The sequence below is a fragment of the Ammodytes marinus genome (genome assembly GCF_949987685.1).
Source record: "Ammodytes marinus genome assembly, chromosome: 11".
Lineage (NCBI taxonomy): Eukaryota > Metazoa > Chordata > Actinopteri > Uranoscopiformes > Ammodytidae > Ammodytes > Ammodytes marinus.
In genome coordinates this window covers 20,686,493-20,705,007 of record NC_137215.1, presented here as the reverse complement: position 1 = coordinate 20,705,007, position 18,515 = coordinate 20,686,493, and the positions used below count along the sequence as shown (strand labels likewise).

General features: G+C 43.6%; 1 protein-coding gene across 1 annotated transcript in view; it reads left to right on the top strand.

Moving 5' to 3' along the window:
- Positions 1-18,515, top strand: part of slx4ip (SLX4 interacting protein) — a gene marked incomplete at both ends in the record, with an annotated part of 30,860 nt that overhangs the window by 7,474 nt on the left and 4,871 nt on the right. The window contains 3 exons of the mRNA XM_080037248.1: positions 325-451; positions 11,777-11,842; positions 13,701-13,789. Coding sequence (XP_079893374.1) covers positions 325-451; positions 11,777-11,842; positions 13,701-13,789 — 282 coding nt within the window. The remainder of the gene's footprint in view (positions 1-324; positions 452-11,776; positions 11,843-13,700; positions 13,790-18,515) is intronic.

The following is an 18,515-nucleotide window of genomic DNA, read 5'->3' as shown; positions in this document are numbered from 1 at the left end:
GTACACACACACACACACACACACACACACACACACAGGGGAGAAGAAGGGCGTGGGTGTAAATATATGTGACTTCTGGTTCAACCGGGGGGAGGGAGGGGTTTCAAATGACAGCGGCAGCGTGGAATCTGAAATGACTTTGAGCCTTTCTGTCTATTCATCTTAGGCGTTCCTCTTCCACCTATAGCCACTTGTGGATATGCTTTATTGGCCTCTCACTTGGGATTTCTACTGTCCCTATTGTTTTCCTGTGCCCATCATAAGAAAACTTGGCCGTACAACAAACGCGTTGCCGCACTGAAACATCCGCACACTGTTTTGTAGGAGGTGACAGCGCTGGTTCGAGATGCCGTGGACCAGAGAGTCAAGCAGTACACGGGATGCCTCCACAATAGAGGGCAGCCCAAACAGAAGAAGGAGATGGCACCTGCTTCAGCTTTTTTTGCGAAAGGTAACACACACATAATCTCGCCGTTACCCCTTATGTCACTGCACTAGTGCCAAATAGGCCAGAGACATGCTTTATTGCTTTACAATCCATTATTGTGTTATTGTTTCTTGGTGTGTTTACTTGGAGCGATAGCGTTGTTATTTTGTAATAGTAATAGTTGTTTGTTTTATTTTTATTTTGCCGTTGCTCAATAACTTTGGAATGTAGTCATCTTTCTTTTCCCCCTCTTCTCTTAGGTGTGTCTATCATCAAACTCTTTTATAAGTAATATGGTTTACTTTGGCTATGGACATAAAATCATTATTTATCCACTTGGATCCGAGTACAGAGATAAGGCTGTGTGTGTGTGTTGTGCCACAGAGCTCCGAGGAAGAGGCGTTGCATGGCTACCACCACCTTGTTAAGGAGAGTGTGGGAGGAAAGACTACAGAACCAGTTGGGACACGGTGGCTCGCTACGCCCAGGGTGTGACCTGGAGGCAGGAGCTGATAGGAGGTTTTATATTGTGTTGCACTGTTTAACTTGGCACAAAACTTAAGTCCATTCAAATGGCTAATGTTTGTTACCCTTTGGTGCAATGCGGAGTTAACACACCTGTGTTTATCAGTACATGCACTTGAATGGATGGCAACCTAAACTGTTGCCCTGACACATATACATACACACATATGCACGCACACACACACACACACACACACACACACACACACACACACACACACACACACACACACACACACACACACACACACACACACACACACACACACACACACACACACACACACACACACACACACACACCACACACACACACACACACACACACACACACCTAGACACACCTAGACACAGAGAGAAAAAAAATTAATAGATTATACCCCAGTGTGAATAAGCCAATTCAATTCACCCCCCATTTATCCATTGCATGTACATTCCTTCAGCCACCCACACACATGCCTTTGAAGCACTGTAAGCCTAGCTTCAGACGAACCCCCAGCTGCGTGTTGTAAGGCAGACAGGTTTGTCACAGGTAGCAGTTAAGGGCAGTTAAACTGCGCTCACTCAGCAGGACAGGCCCAACTGTGAGAGTGGGATTACAGGGCAGTGGGCCCCATAAAGTTTCTCCCGTGGCTGCAGTTCTGCCTCTCACGCTACTCTCCTCCACTTCAGTCTACTCAATGTATATGTGTGCATTTGTTTTCATACACAGAAGCATGTGTACATGCAATTAAATTATTATTATCTTTGGAAAAACAGAGTCATGGTAAGCAGGCATACCGGTTGCATGCGCGTAGGCGCTGATTCACGTCAGAACCAGTGAGAATCAAAAGGAGCGACATTGTGTTTGAGAGATATATCCTCCCTCTGGGCAAGGTGTGAACAGGCTGACAGTGTAAGGTTACTGAAAAGCCTATCTCACATTGCCCATGACAGACTGAGGAGAGACAGACATCTCTAATGATGGAGATCACAGACTCCACGCACACGCGCACACACACACACACACACACACACACACACACACACACACACACACACACACATGCACGCGGGCACACATTCACTCCACTGTGTGAACAAGGGGCACTATCAATATTTCAGCGGGGAAATATGCATGTAAAAATGATTAAGCTCCTTTGCAGCCTTGCCAAAAAGAATGTAACCAGTGGAACATGACTCCATACCATACCGAAGAATTTTCCCACTCACACATGAAAAGGTATAGCGCCTAAAACAGGCCTACACAGTTCATGTGCTCTAGTCCTATTAAAGGTCTTAAGTGAGTGTAATGACATTCTTGGGTCTTTTCATTGTCCCATGTGAGGGAGGCGGCAGAGCAGTAAAGGTGGAGACCGCGACTGTGAGAAATAAGCAGGCAGGCAGGAGCCATAAAAAGGGGAGGACAGACTATAGGCTTAGGGAGGGAAGCCTAGCAAACGTCAGGGTGGGTATTAAGTATTGGGGTCGCCCATTCAGCAGGAGGTCAAACGCTAACCTGCTAATCCTCACAGGACCCTCAGACTGTCCGTAGCAGGGAGTGGGAGCTTGGTTTTTTCCTCTTGCCTGTATCTGTTTCAGCAGAAGACCTATTTGCATCTGTGTGCAGGCAGCATTGTGTTATTTGAGAAGCAGAATTAAGCTGGATATCCTGTGAGCGAGGTGTGCGTATGTGCCGGGAACACGTGCACACGCATGTTGTCGCGTCATGGACAAAGGTGTCAGGCGGGGTTGCAATGATGTCTGGGCCAAGAATAGGCGGATGGAGTGTGGTGCTATGTGTGGGATGGCATGGGAGGGGAGGGGGGGTATTGTGGCTCTCGTACGAGGGGCGGTGTTTGAGCCGGTGCCAGTGTGAAATCACAGGGGCTTCTGCCAACAGACAGCGGTAAGAACAGCGTAACAGCCTCAGCTGTTGGCACTTCAAATGAGCCATCAACAGCTTTTAACATTCCAAGGTCCTTCAGTGCAAGTGTTTGTATCCGAGTTATCTCTGTGGGTTATTGTATTCATGTATGTTTGGTGTGTGTGTGTGTGTGTCTGTGTGTGTGTGTGTGTGTGTGTGTGTGTGTGCGTGCATGTGTGTATAGCACCCAGTCATGTGTTCTGTCAACATTAATCCAAGCCATTTCTTTCTTCAAATCTCAGCTGCAGAGGCAAATTTCCAACTGTCAGACCCCCGCCCCCCTCATATTTTTTTTCTTTTACTCAGGCTACTTGAGACTTCGTGATTAGCTCATAGTGATGTGATTTATTTATGTTTTGAGAGAGATGAACAGAGGGAACTTTTCCCACCAAACATCTTGGCTCTGGACAAGCAGAGTGGACGTGCTAGACCAGGGAGAGGGAGCTTGGGAGCGGCCTCTCGCATTCTCCCTGGTAGACCGGGTTGAACACACCCACATTTCTCAGAGTAATTACATATCAAAATCAAGTGGATAATAGGTTCTCTGTGCTTCGAAGAATACATTTTGGTCATCCTATGTGATATTTGAGTAAAGAAGCTTGTGGTTCGGCTCTGTGACAGCAGGAGTGACACAGTTGTCTCCATGAAGATGCCACTGCTTTGCAGAAAACCAGCCTGTAACGAAAACCCCATTCAACTCAAACACTGCCCACTAGGGCAACACAACATGCTGTACAGACTGCAGCCTTAGAGGTTTTTTGCCAGACATTATCATTGAAATAATACTTCTACTGCATTAAATTTGTTCACTTAAACTGCTGATTGTGGACTACCTGGATGTTTTATTTGATCTTGATCTAGTATTGTTCGATATCTCAAGGGGGTATCGATGTTGTAGTCCATTGGTGTATATATATTTGTGTGGAGTGTAAACTGAGAAGGCCCATTTTACACGGATTTAGTTAACATGCCATTTTAAACTGCCAAAGCACATTACCAGATGTCTTACGCCCACTATTAGTAGTATTGATACGGCCACATTGATCCCTCCGTGTGAGGCAAAGCTCGGGTATAGTTCAGCCTGGCCTGGCGTTAGAGAGCCTTGCTACCGGTCGGAGGAATTGGAGATGCCCTGGCAAAGTAGTTTACCTAGAGGGTCCATTTTAGAGCCCATGGCAGAGCTGGTTGGTTCCTTCTTCCTCTCCCGGCACAGGTGTCAGGGCTTAGGGGGAGGGAACACCTGCCAGCCGGTTTCCCCATGGCCACGGCAGGCTGGGGAGGCATTTTCCCAGGCTCCCCAGATGAATGGTCACTAATAGCCGTGGGAGAGGGCTTTGCGAGTGCTGCACAGTGTACCACTGACTCCTCTTGGCAGCCCTACCAAGGGGGCTTAAGGCGGCCCTGGCCACGGCCATTGCAGGGAGAGCACAAGTGTTGCAGGATAGCTTAACTGTGGCGAGAATGTTTTTACAAATGACCATCTCCCTCCCGAAGAAGAATGCGGAGGATGCGTAGAGACGGACACTTTTGGGAGACGGCCGGTCATTTTTGAACTGTCCTGGCATGGCTCTTTAGAGGTCCTGTAGCCAAAGGAATAAAACAGGTTCACGATTCAATCAGTCAAGTTGTGACTGATATGTTTCTGTGTACTCAATGATCAAACACATATGCCATTGCATGTGTCCATTTTTAACGAGAATTAGTACAAGCCAAGCGTTCAGCCCTCCTACTGTGCCACTTCACAGCACTTTTCTGAAGACACAGAAGAGCTGTTGTTGTGACAACCTTAACCCAACTCCTCAGTGCCACCACAGCTATTACTGTATATGTGAGTGTCTGTTATGTGGCGACTGGTCTGTAAATAGAGAGGCATGCCTTGTGGAGTTACCTGCCCCGCTCTGTGTTACAGGGCGTGAGGCAGGCTGAGATTTAGGCTAGAGGAGGGGGGGGGGGGGAAACGGAGACCTGTGACAGGAACAAAGGAATTCCAAGGCCTGGGCTGGAAATGGATCCCGATCAGAGTATAGCCACCCCAGCCAGCCCTACCCTCTCCCTCCCCTGGCCCCTGCTGGGCAACCCCCCTTACCCCTGGTGCTTTGTGGTGTTGCTGTGGCTCTTTAAATCCTTCCTGTAAGCCCCTGGCCTTACTCAGCAGCAATACATGGGACAGTCTGACTCCACTGTTATCCCCCCACCCCTATTATTGTACACATACGCACACACACACACACACACACACACACACACACACACGTATACACAATACGTGTCTCTTTTTAAAATAGTTTTCTGGGATTTTGACACACTTATGCATCCTCTCCTTTCCTCTTGTCTCATCCGGGTTTCTCACTTTCTCTCCTTATCCACAGGGTCAGCTGCAGTCTCTTAGGGCAGAACCGCAAAACCCCGCCATAGCTGTCACACCACACTCTTTTCCCATATAATTAGGGCCTGAGCCGGAGCCTGAGCACGGATCACATTCATGTGACTGTTCCCCTTTACCACAATCTGGTCTGGGAGATGGCACACACTCTCTTGAACTCATGCTAAGTGTTCAGCCTGACCAGAATGCCTTGTTTCGGGAATTGCTGAAACGTTTCACAGGATTTTGTTGTTTTTCTCTCTCCTCTGTGCTACACTTTGAGTGAAAAAAAAAGAAAAGAAAGGGGGCCTAAGTCATGTGCTCCTGTGGACACATGTCATTTTAGAGATCTGTGCCAAATGTGCCTTATTGCCTTAACAACAGCAACACAGCTTAATTGAAGACACTTACCAGGCCTTTTGTTTGCAGGATGTCAGGGAGTGACATCATTTAAGTATTTTTAGTTATGTTGGAATACTATTCTGAACTTAAGTCAATTCCATAGTGAATTTAGATTTGGTCTTGGATTTACCCCCTGTTATTGTTAGTCACTGGTAGCACAACCTAGATAGAATCGCCATGTGTGTCATGGTTAATTTATTTGGATTTATAAACCCCGGCTAGCTGATTTACAGAGGGCCGAGCAAAGCAGAGACAGCCTGTTTCCAATGAGAGCTTTATCTGAGTTGTGGCTGGCCAGCACAGTGCATAACTCAATTCCACAAACTGCTCAGCACAACATTAATCAAAAGTATCTAAATGCTAAATAAGCAGTTTTGCATCCTCCTCATTCTGAAATCTCTTAAGTAAAAACAGTGGCAGCTCTTTGAGAGATTTGTGGCTTCTTGGGCTAATTAGTATACAATGATGATCAAATACGACAGTTTGCATTGTGACTGCATTTCTCTCATCAGATTGCGTTTCTGAGAAGTCGATTTTTTTTCCCCCTCGATAATTGTTCTGTGCTTCGAAATGCTCCCCACCACTTTAGTCACATGCTGCATTATGGGTTGGCCTGCGCTACCACGCTGCGGCGTATTTTGTAACGGCGTTGAAGGGGTCACCCAAATGTTAAATTGAACACTCATGTGCAAATATTGTTTCAGGTGGACGTTGTGCAGGATGATAAGGCACAGTGCTCCGCTTACGGCCGTAGTTAGTTACACACAGAGAGTGATGTCCTTCCAGGAAAGCCCCCACTTGCATATGGGTAACTTCCTCATGCTCTCTCTCTCTCTCTCTCTCTTGCTCTCTCTCTCATCCTTCACCACTCCACCCCTCTCTCTCTCTCTCTTTCTCTATCTCTTGCTCTCTCTCTCATCCTTCACCACTCCACCCCTCTCTCTCTCTCTCTCTCTCTCTCTCTCTCTCTCTCTTGCTCTAAGCCCAAACTCTCCACCCACACTTGAGGACAGAGGGAGGGGGTCCACATCAAAGCGGAGATGTCAAAGGAGCAGGATTCTCAGGCACTGATGTCTGACTGTCCTGCTGATTCAACTCCTGTTCATAAAGGGCTTTGCGTGGGAAGGGCAGTTTCTACATGTCCGTGCACACTCCATCCATGGTTAATGTGAGAAATCAGGTTACGGCAGGAAATCAGAGAATGCCTTTACACGCACTGTAATAACCAGGTCACTGTAAAAACCTGCCTTTACATGCAACTGGTGGGTAATCAGATCCCTCTCCCTTCTCGGTGCCATGGTTGTGGAGCAGCGCTGGCATATATTAAGTGTATTAATGACATGTAATACTGCAGCTTGAAGAGCTTTTTTTTTCATTTTGGGTGGAAAATAGTTGGACTAACGGACTGTGAGGCCACTCATTTTTTCCCTATTCTGTTCGTCTATGGAAACGGCCTGCTAAGACCTATTTGTTTTTGGTTATAATTTGAATGAGGCTTTGATTGAACTATTTTGGATGCTTCAATCTGTCGGCCAAAATTATACTTTCCTTATGTTTTAGAATTATCATCATGCACATCTGCTATTATACAACATCCTGTTAAAAACCCAGTTGAGCATACACGGCCAAGAAATTGTACATTCTGCAGAAGACTAGCTGTATTAAAGAGGTTCCTTTTTAAATGTATTTATTATGGCGACATGACATTTTCCTATTATGTTAGAGAATTCAGGTTACTGCAGAGTAAGCTCAGAGTAACCAGGTGCATGTCAAAGGCCCTGGACCCCCTGTGCTCAGGCTAATGCAACGCCCCAATTGCTCAGAACCAAAGGACTAAAGAAAGTCTTCTTATTGGAGCAGATATGGATTCCTCCAGGAGTCACAATAGCATGGGGCTGCCAGGAATGCGTATGGCGAGAAGTATGCTGTGCTTTCTATGGCTGTTTTAATGATCTCCTCAGGATATGAGTGAAGTTAATGAAGTCTGTTCCATGGGGACTTACCCTTGACCCTGGTCTGATTCTGGTTCCACTGAACAGTCCTAGTCGCACTTGGTTTGTTGACTTTTCTTTCCTCTCATTGTTTTCCCAGGAAGTGGTGAAAGCTGCAGGTGTGTGTGTGTGTGTGTGTGTGTGTGTGTGTGTGTCTCAAAAGTACAGTATTCTAAGCTTGGCACCGGCCCTGTGGAGTCTGTGTCCTTTTTTTCTTCTGCAGTTGTCCTGTGGTCTATTACAAGATGGTAGAAAGTCTCTCCATAAAAGGCGGTTACGATATTATCTACCACATTGCTGAAAACATGCCGTGCTGGCTTGTTGACTGTTTGATTTGACCTGTCATAATATTGTTGTGCATTGGGCTTCAAAACAATTAAGCAAGACCATCTTTTTTCTCGAAGAAAGTACAAATGAAACCCTTTAAAGTCTCGCTCCTCTGCCGAATTTGGGTATTGCACCACTGTGGGCTACAGTTGCCACAGAAAAGGGGCCACTCGCTCCCCGAGGAGGCACTAGCAAACTGTTTGTGAGAGAGAAACATGAATGTAAGCTTAGCACGAGAGAACCCGGGCACAGGGCCAAGAGCAACTCCGCGCTGTGCAGGACGTTGTGAAGTTGGAGCAACAGCTGATGTCTCGGGCCACGGCGTTGCACTGGTTCCCAACTCTGTGTCCAGACGGTCCTGTCAAACTTGTCCTGGGAATTGGCGAGCTCGAGGCCACCAGGGAAAGCAATAAGAATAGTTGTAGAGCTAGACATGAGGCTAAAGAGGCTAAATCAAAGCTTCTAAAAACACGGAAAAGCCATGACTGTGCAATGAAAGATGCCTGCTTCCTGCACCCAGAATGGGCAGAGAAAACACAACAGAGATACAGATCTGCATTCCTCCCTTGGTAGACATCCAGAATGGGCAGTGGGTGATCACTGCTTTGCTATTTACAGAATAACAGCATATATGACTCTGGCTTTGAATAGAGTATTGAAGGGGCAGACTTCCAAGGACCCGAACTCAAAAGACAGTTCATTGACAAGGTACTCCAAAAGAGTATGCACTCATGAATCGAACATTAACACGTCTCCTTGTTCACAAAGATGTCCTACACATACGTTGCAGTCCACGAGAATTTAGACAATAACACATTTTTTGTTGTTGTTGCTGCGAGTGGCCATGTCAATCACCTGACCTCTAGCTCACAAGTGTTTCCCTTTCTGAAGATAAGACTAAAAGCCCCCAAACAACCCAGAACTGGAAAACTGCTGCATAAGAGGCCTGGAAGAGCCCCATTAGGGAAGTTACCAAGCTGATGTCATTCGGCTTTTACCCTGCAAGTAGTCATCGACTGCAAAGAAGTTGCAACCAAAATACTAATCATTGTACTTTTATGTAAGTTTATGTTGAGGTGAACAGTTACATTATGGCCAAAGCGGCCTGCAAGCACAATGCTATGCGTTAAGCGTGGAGATTAATAACCTTAAATTAAAGCCGAAACCTATTTGATTTGGTGCAGAGCCAGTACAGTAAAAAAAAAAACAGTATCATTGACATTATACCCATGTACTGTGCTGCAAGTTACAATTAAAGTTACCTGAGCCCTTTGTTGACAAAACAAGACGTAAAATGATTCCTTAAAATCCCTATTTATCGTTCACCTTAAGCTGTCACATGGCCCCTCTATTGCATGACCTTGTTGCTGCAGGACAGGGATTTCCAATCTGCGGTTTCTAGAGCGCTACTTGTTTTTGTATCCTCAGAGCTGGGTAAATGCCTGTGTACAAGTCAGTCCCTGATTAAATGACTAAAGGGGAAAAAATATAATGGGTCAGAGAGAGTAGAGATCTCTGACCCAGGGAAAAGCTGGTAAGATTAGATTCTCTCATTTGAGAATTTAGCAACCCCAAAGTATCTTTGGAAGTACTGCCTCAATAAATGATTCCATAAATCAAGATTTAAAATGTATCATTATCGTGGGATTTTGGAGCACAAATAATTTGATCATAAACTGTGAATACGGCTCTAGACAGTAATGATATCAAGTGACACATCATTAAACTAATGCATAACAAGTGTGCAAACAAGCAGCTGATGCCAAGCCACACACAAAATGAATGTGTATCCCTCATAAATCTCCTTTTTATCATGCAGATTAGAAATTTGTTTTTGTTCTGTCACTGACCGATTAAAAATCTATTTTCACAAACCCCGACTAAGCTGTCCAACATTACCTTACATGTATATTTTGCTGTAGGCTCAATTTCTACTCAATAGCCTTTGAGGATCAGACACTTTCCCATAGGCGCTTAACTGACTGTTATAGCCCGTCGCTTAGGTTACTATTTTACCCTACTATCTTTAGAAAAATATTGACTGTAATTGCTTGGTATCATAGCAACAACCAGTTATCTGTGTTTTAAAAGCCTTTATAACAGTTGATTTCTTACTTAAGTTTTGTGCTTAAAGTTGGATTGTTGGATTTATTCTTAGTTGACAGGCTGAGCTTGTTTTGTTAAAATAGGTTTGATTGACTCACTGTTTTATTTATTTATCATTCATTTGTGAATATCTTTGTATTGTTGCTAGTATAAATTGGGTGTGATTAAGCAGAGAGCTTTTAGCCTGGCTGCTTCTTCAGCAACAAGCACAGGGAGAAAGAAAGCAGAGGTGTTGCCATACATCACTGTCCAGTGGACTTAAGCGTGTACCTGTGGCAGTTTTGTGGAAAACTGTCTCTGTAATTGCATGTCATTATCCACAGAATCACCATGCGGCTTCTTTAGAAGACGTCGATAATTAGATGCTTTGAGTTGGTGCTGAGATGACATCAGCTAACAGAGGACGTTAGGACATGTTCGCAAAAGCCCACCTCACACTAGTGTGTGGGCCAATGTTGTTACCATGCTGTCTCCTCTGTTGTGCAATGTGAAATATATTGGTCCTAAGTGTGTCAACTTTTGGAGACTTGTCCAAGTTTTTCCAAGTCTTAGTGATGAATGAATGCCAGTGTTACTGCCTAAGGGTGAATACTTTCAAAATGTCAGCTTTGTGGAGACAAACTAAATGTCCGCTGTTCAGAGACAAACTAACTTGATGACATGCATATTTGACATTTTCCAGGGAGTTCTGAAAGAGCCTTGGGTGCAAGAGGTCAGGTTTTTTTGAAGCTATAATGATAATCCTTTAATTGATGTTAAAATGCCTAATTCACTAAAGTTAGCAGGTAATGAGCTCTTCACACAGCAATATGGGAAACTCCACCATCTCTATTATTTCTTAATCGGCAAAATCAAGCAATGTACAGCTTAACAGTCATTGTATCAAGAAGAGGAAAAAGGTATCAAGTTGGTACCCGAGAGTGAGCAGGTTCTGTCAGCTTCCCAGCACTATTGTCTTGTTTACAAAGAACAACTGGATAGCGTGTTAGCAAGGCTCTTGCTTTAAATCAACAAATTCCTGCCAGATTAGACAACAGGCCACCATTTCTGCCCAGCACATCTTACATAGCATGACAAACATTCCATGACAAATAGAGCAGAGTCCATGGCTGCTCAAGTTTGTGCCGAAATGGGAGGTCAGTCAAATTAAAACAGAATGGAAAGTTTTGCACTCCCTGAATGAGTTAGCTTGGAAATTGATGTGGTGTATCTGCATTTTATAGAGCTTGACAGTACAATAATTTGTAGGGCATTGTTTTTTTTGTGTTAAGCAAGAAGAGCCACTGGAGTCCTAGCCTAGCCTAGCCTGCTTTTACTGTATGTGATTGAAGCAGTGCCAGTTGTAGAACTCATCATAGAAGGGCTTAAGAGTGGATCAAAAATATTTGTATAGTGTGTCCTTTGAATAGCCGCTTCGTCTCAGGGTCTGAATAACAATGGCATGACCAAAGAATGATTTGAATGCCAACATTGGCTGTTCAGTGTCATGATAGCAAATTTAATTAATGTTATCATTGTGTCAAGGAATGAAAACATTAGCACCAAACACCCTCCCAAAAAGTCCAACACAAAAGTTGCCTGGTGTGCAGAGTGGCAGCTTTCAAGCATTGAAAATGGTGTCACGTGTCAAATGCTGTGTCTATACTCTTTTTTTTTTAACTTACATTTTTAATTTATTATTTACTGTTGTTTACTTTACTCCTGTTTTGTTTTTGTTATTTTCTTCATAGGGAAAAACTTCAACCTGGTCGCAAATTTCCTGAAGCGGCACTTCAACCTCAGATGTGTCCATGGGGGTACGTATACGTCACCTACATGTATTTTTCTGTAAATCGATTCCCAGTTAAATGAGTCAGAAATAGGCATCTCAATGGCTTGTACTCAGCCAAATTTCCCACAGAAAGAGCAAGTCATCTGTGGTTTGAATGTTGACGTTTCTCCCCCTCACTTGTTTTAATGTCCTGTCCCTACCTGCTCGGGGTGTGTAGTTGAGAACAGGCAGCCATTAAGTGGTTCCCTTGAGAGGCTACTGAGAGTGGGAGAGAGAGGCATTTTGGAGGGGCTGTCTGTGGCGGGCAGTGAGAATCTATCTTCATGGCCCATCTAGTGCCGGTGACCCCTGGCCACCTTTTCATGGGACCAACATGGCTCCCTTCCTGTCAGTAAAGTTAATATCTGCTCCCTAGGGGCTCAGATGTTAAGGCAGCACTGACCTGCTGCAGACTCTCAGATGACGGCTTCTCTCAGCAGGTTCCGTTACACATCAAATTAGACCCAGTCTCCTGGGGTCAAAGGTTGTGTAATTCGGTCCACTGAGTTAGCTGTACAGTGGCTAGGTCATGTAAAATTTCAATTATCTGTAAAACAGACGGTTAAAAAGACCTTAATCTGATTGGCTAGTTACAGTATACATTGCAAAATTCCAACAGTTTAAAGTCCTATTAAGAAGACTATGACGCTAAAACAGAGTGTATCAATTTAAAGCTTTATGACTATAATTACAAAAAATGAATATAGTAGTATTTTCTAATTAAGCTTGCTCTTGCCCCTAAACACTAACATTTTGATTGAATCATGATCATAGTTTTTTTCTATTCCCAAGCTGTAATCATGTTGTACTGAGGTTGGCATCACAGGAAGAGCCACAAGGTCGTTAAAATTAAAGTGTTTATCTTATTCCTCCTCTTTTAAGGCATGCATTTGCTCAATGCATTTTATTGCAATTTTTCTGTCCAATTGTATTTAAGTGCAGGACTGAAAATAGAGAACTTGACTGAGAAGTCAAGTAAAGTCATCTTCACAGGTCAAGAGTTTCTCACAATTCCATGGTAATCGGCATGTGGTTTGCTGAGCAATCAATCAAAAGCCAAACCCACCCAGTCATCCTTAGTCATCCTTGTAGCATACGCCACACAAGGCATGCACACACACAATAATGCATTGGCTGTATTTACAACTTGCTAATCCACACAACTGAAGCAAAACATTTTTTTTTAAAGGCCACCGAGGAGGAATATGAGCTTTTGTGGACTAAACTCAACGCTGCTGTAAAGCCTTTTATCATCGGGTGGTCGACTCAGTAGATCAAGAATGCAAGATGAAGAATATTTCCAATGCGCCTTTTCATTTGATCATGCTGAAAGTTGCTGCTTCATCAGTACTGTCTCATTTTGTCAGTATTTTTGATTTAGGACAGAGTAATGCAAAATTTGGACTTCCATTGCATTGCATGCTCTTCAAATAGAGTAGGCTACGTAAGAGGCCATAGGTTAGATACTGGTCAGCTTGGCTGTTCAATTGAGTTAATATGTTGAGGTTGGTCAGATTTATTATCATAATATACAGCATGTAATGGTATTGTTTTTGCAAATGGTCTTTGCCTTTGAAGCCGATGAAGGATTCATATTACTCCCAAGGGCCATTGTTAACATAAAATTTTCTAATATTTCATGCTGCTTACGCGGCTCATAAAGCTCTGCAATTCTCTGTAAACTGTCATTTTCTCCCTGGTCTGAGGGATAGTAAATACTTGGTGTTTGTAGATGTAAATTCGAACCCTCCACCGCAATTCCCTCTGTCTGACTTTGACTCACAATTAGAGGTGAGCCCACGTTATTAACTAGCATGGTCTGTGTTGTTTTTCTCTGCCTTCAGATTTGCGTGTGTTTCCTGAACGCTATGTTGTGTGTGTGAGCTGTCCGGAGGATGCCTCAGCACACCATGGAAACCCGAGCCTGGCCGCGGTGAGCGCTGTTTATACTCCTCTATTTCCTCTTCCAGTCGCCTGGCAAAAAGTCCTGCATGAGTCTGTGTGTTATTATAGGGGTGTGTTGCCAAATTGTGCTCTCACTTTATATACGCTGATCCTGTTTACGTGAGTGGTGGGGGATAAGAGGGGGGGCGGGTTCTCAACCTGCCTGGGCTTTTCAGAGAACAAGTGAGGGGGGAAAGGGAGGATAGCAGGGGGTTGGGCCGAGTAGGGGGTGGTTGGGGTCCAAAGCACAAGAGTCACCCCTTCTTTTGAAAAAATTTCTGCACCCGCATTCTGCCAATTCATCCCAGCTGTACAGTTTAAGCCCTTCTTTCTGTCAAACTCCAAAAATTGGGTTAGGGTTAGGATTTTTTGGAAACCCCAATTTAATGTAAACCCCATAAACGGTTAGTCAAGAATATAGCCAAAACTTATTTTGTCAGTTTTGAGAAAGTCAAAATACTTTCACACGCTCAAGTTGTTTTGGAAAAATGTGGTAGGGAGCAGCAAAAAGCCGTCTTTCTTTCTATTATTACCCAAGCTCATGTTTGTGGCACTGCAGTCATTGTTGACTTTGTCTGAACATAATATTTATTTTTCATCGATTTTGTAAGTGTCATCAGTATAAACTTATTATAACATATAATATTCTTTATTGGATATCATTTGTGGTTTAGGAGAACTACAACAACAATCGTCCTCCCTATTCGGTTTCACCTACATGTTTGGGTTTATATGGGATAATTCAGTTAACGTGATTGTCTGCGGTTAAATGTCATGTGTCTTGATTGATCGGACCGTGATAAAGCTGTGTTCAGTGGGTATTCCCCTTTAAGGCTCCATGCCCTGTCTATAACATTTTATGTCATAAGACTTTAACTTTTTTCCATTCATATCACAGACTACTATCCATTGGACATTTGCTCATTTGATCCCAACCTCCCCAGAGTATTCTGGGAAATGGTAGAGGAGGCTGTCACCTTGGCACTCACATCAAGAACAGACAGCTCTCCCATCTCATCCCATGATCAGTGGCCTGCTGTTTTTCTATGGCCTTTTTATTTTTTCGTTGCTATTGTTTCCCTTTGAAACGTCTCTGCTCTCTCCACAGCTTGGCTTCCAATGAAAGCAGCGATTGTAATATTTTTAGTGGAGCAATGCAGTCGTCAGTGAAAAGTTCAGATTGTGTAACCAATTTTTCCAGTTCAAGGAGGCATTGCTGTCGATTGCGTTCCTTTTTACTCAGGATGTGGTTCTCTCCGGGCTCCTACAGTACCAGCAGAGGGAATTGGAGGGTGGGAGTCTTGTGGTGGAGCCCTCACTAGCCCAACCTCGAGCGTGGTTTGTAAAGGGAAGGATACCAGACAGCATGGCTAAAGTTTTTCACATGACAAAAACAATTATTTGTTTACGTCCCTCGCTCTGTTCTTACTTGTCAGAAAGGGAGTGTTAGCAAGAAAGTGTTGCCAAGAAAAGTCGAAAAATCGCAAATGAAAAAAAGTTTAGCGCAGTGAGTCACAGCTGATGTAAGGCATAATAATGTTGCTGTCTAAAATTAATGGGGTCTATGGAGTTCTCTGTCAAAGTCGGTTATGTGCTTAAGAAGGGGTCTTTTATCCCACAGTTCTTGACAGCATGAGCAAGCTGGGCCCAACAAAAATGCCCCGTTCCCTGTATTTAGGAAGCTTTCGGTTTTAGTCAGTAGGATTTAGTTTGTGTGACTTGTTCAACAAACATTTTTAACCGCAGTGGAAATGTAGACTCATCAAATTTAGCACTCCTCTCAAGGTCAGGGGGTTATGTTGTGAGGGAACGTAGGTGACATCATGGTTTGGCCTTTTGTCCTGTGAAAAGGACGTCTCTCTCCCACACTCGAACATGCTGTATGTCTCTTTGTCTGTTTATTGCGTGCTCTTATTAGTCATATTTTCAGCTGCGGTTAAAGTTACAAGAGCGAGATGGTGAGATTTAGTCATTTCCAGTGGTGTAGAAGGTAACTATGATGCCAGTTATTATTGATTTTTAGTACTTAAAAAGTCCAAAACCAAAACCTCCTGTTTTGGGCTGAGGCTACAGTTTGTAGATGCTGCGTGCAGATTTTCCACATCTCATCTTAAACTGCATTACAGACCACTGTCATTGCTAACACGAACAAATCGAATTCGTGGCGATAATCATCAGTGAACAAAATGACTGTGTCGAATGTGGAAGAGGTTGCTTATGGTGACGAAACCCACCAAGGATAATATTAAATTTCCCTCAACCGTTCCCCTCAAAGGTCTTTGTACATGCACATTGTTTTGGTTTTACAGCCGCAACCTAATTGTTTTAGTTGAGTCTCACAGCTCTCATCAGGACCATTTACAGCAGCAGCAGGGAACTTTTTGTTCAACAAAAAGCTCTTATTATCGGAGCATCTAGCAGCAACTAAGCCAAATATGTTCCTCAGTAGTTGGAGAATGAATATTGGACTTGCTATCTTGTAAACTCTTTTGTCATAACAACTTAAAAGCTGATATTATGACACTGTTGGATTTATAGGTTTCTTCCGCTGAACCCAGAATGGCCACAAAAATCAATTAGTGTAGGTTTAATGGTAAGTCACACCTTCAAGCAGATTGAATTTTATTGCAGGTTTAAGGTAAGGCGGGGGTTTACTTGAGAAAACAAGTTTGTACAACATGTTGTTCAACCATGTCAGGAGGCAAAAGTGTTTTTAAGGATTGTAGACACTCAAAAGTAAAAGTCATAGTTGTGTGTGTAAACAATGAAAAAAAGAGAGCTTAACAGAAACTTTCCAACCCTGTTTTTCTCACTTCCACACACCTGGCCAATCAGTGCCTGAAGTCAGTGTGATTGTCGTTTGTGTCCGAAATAAATTGTCTGAGGCACCCCCAATTTAAAATTTGGAACGTAATGGGGTAGAGGGTTTCACATGCTGTTTGACCATCAGACAAGGGCTTTGACTTGAACATACTGATGCCTTTAAAGTCACGACTGTCATTCCTGGAGTAAAATGAATCCTGACACACACCACATCTGTGGGGGCGACAGACATTAACTGTCTGATATTTGATCTATTAACAGACATTCGCCCGCTGTCTGTTGCAACCTAGAAACCTAGAGCCGAATGTTGCTATGCAGACTGAGGCAGCGCAATTGAAACTACTGCGTTAAGCCTGAGACCGTGGGAAGAAAACAAAATGCAACTCGTGGAGTCTCTCCTATTGTGAGTCAGCGCCAGCAGTCAGGAGGGCAGCATGGGAAGGAAGAGCATAGTGTTTGGGATTGTGGCCGTTGTTTTCTAGTCAGGCACAGAGTGGGCAGCCCGAGGTGAGCGGCGTGCTGGGCTGCAGAAGTTTGGATCAAAGGCAGAGCAGATGTGTTTCCAGTCCCCCCCTCTTCTCAGCTCTGGATGAGCTTGTGTGTTTACTCATGACCTCAGCACGCCTCTGTTCTTCACAGCTCGCAACAGCTAGCAGCAGCCCTTAGGTTCCCAAGCATCCAGTGTCTGCTGATATCCACTTCAAATTCACACAGCTATGATCCCTTTCAGTACATGATCGAGTCGCTTCAATCTCTCTCTAAACCGCTTTCAATTGATTTGCACGAAGTGGGTCCAAAACAGTTAACAGCTTGTCTTAATCCTTACCCATGGGTGGATCCAAAAAACTTTTGCCATTGTTCAAGGGATAAGAACTGTCCTCTATTTTAAACAAATATGTGCCCATGCATGTTTGTTGACTTTGTTGCAGGGAAGATGTGGTGAGCTTAGACAAACAGGGCATGTTTCCTCTGTGGGTGGAGGGTGGGGGGAGGAATTTTGTGTGACTAGCTTCACGAACATCTCTGCAGGACGTATATCTTCCCTGCCAGTTTTAGGATTTTCTATACTTAGTTTTGACGTCGCAAAGTTGTTCAAAGGCTTTTCCAGCGGAAAGAATAACTCCATTTTTTAACTTGAATAGTTTTAGGCATTCAAGCATTTCATGTGGTGATAATGAATCATTATTTTGTGACAGCTGAGTGACTAACTGGCTTTATAGGATGGCATGTCACTGGGTTTGTGTGAATAAGATGAGGTACAAAGACAAGAGTAAGCCAAGAACAAACAATCTGGATTCCAATGTGGCTGATCGACAAGAATATATGAGTTGATGGTTGATCGGAGCTTTCCACGCCGGTCTTCTTATCTTGGTTTTTTACTAGTTAGTTTGTTTTTGTTTTGGTCACTTTCAATGCCTCCCTGATGGGCTGAGAAACGTCTCTGATCTCTTTGGCCCTTTTAAGTTCTTGCAAAAAACCCAATGGATAAACAAGAAAATGCATGGTCATCAAACTGCAAAGAAAAGCCTCGCTGCTGAAAAAAACAATGTATTCTTGTTTCATTGTACAGCTGAATGACTATATTTGTTAAGTTTAGATTATATACAGTGAACCTCTATTTATGCCAACATAGCATATACGATATACCAAACAAGCATATGTCTTTATCAGGAGTAGAGCATTTTTAGACTACTCTGAGACTATTTGGCCGGAACAGTGCATTACTTTCAAGTGCAGCTGCATTAAAAGATAACCAACATAATCTTCATATCTGTGTTCCCTTACTTTATCTCAAGATTGCAAAGCAGAACCTGTTCATTCCCTGTGTTTTATGGAGCCTGTAGTCAGTTATCTTTTTGAAGTTGTTTCCAGGAGTCATCCAGAGTTGGGGC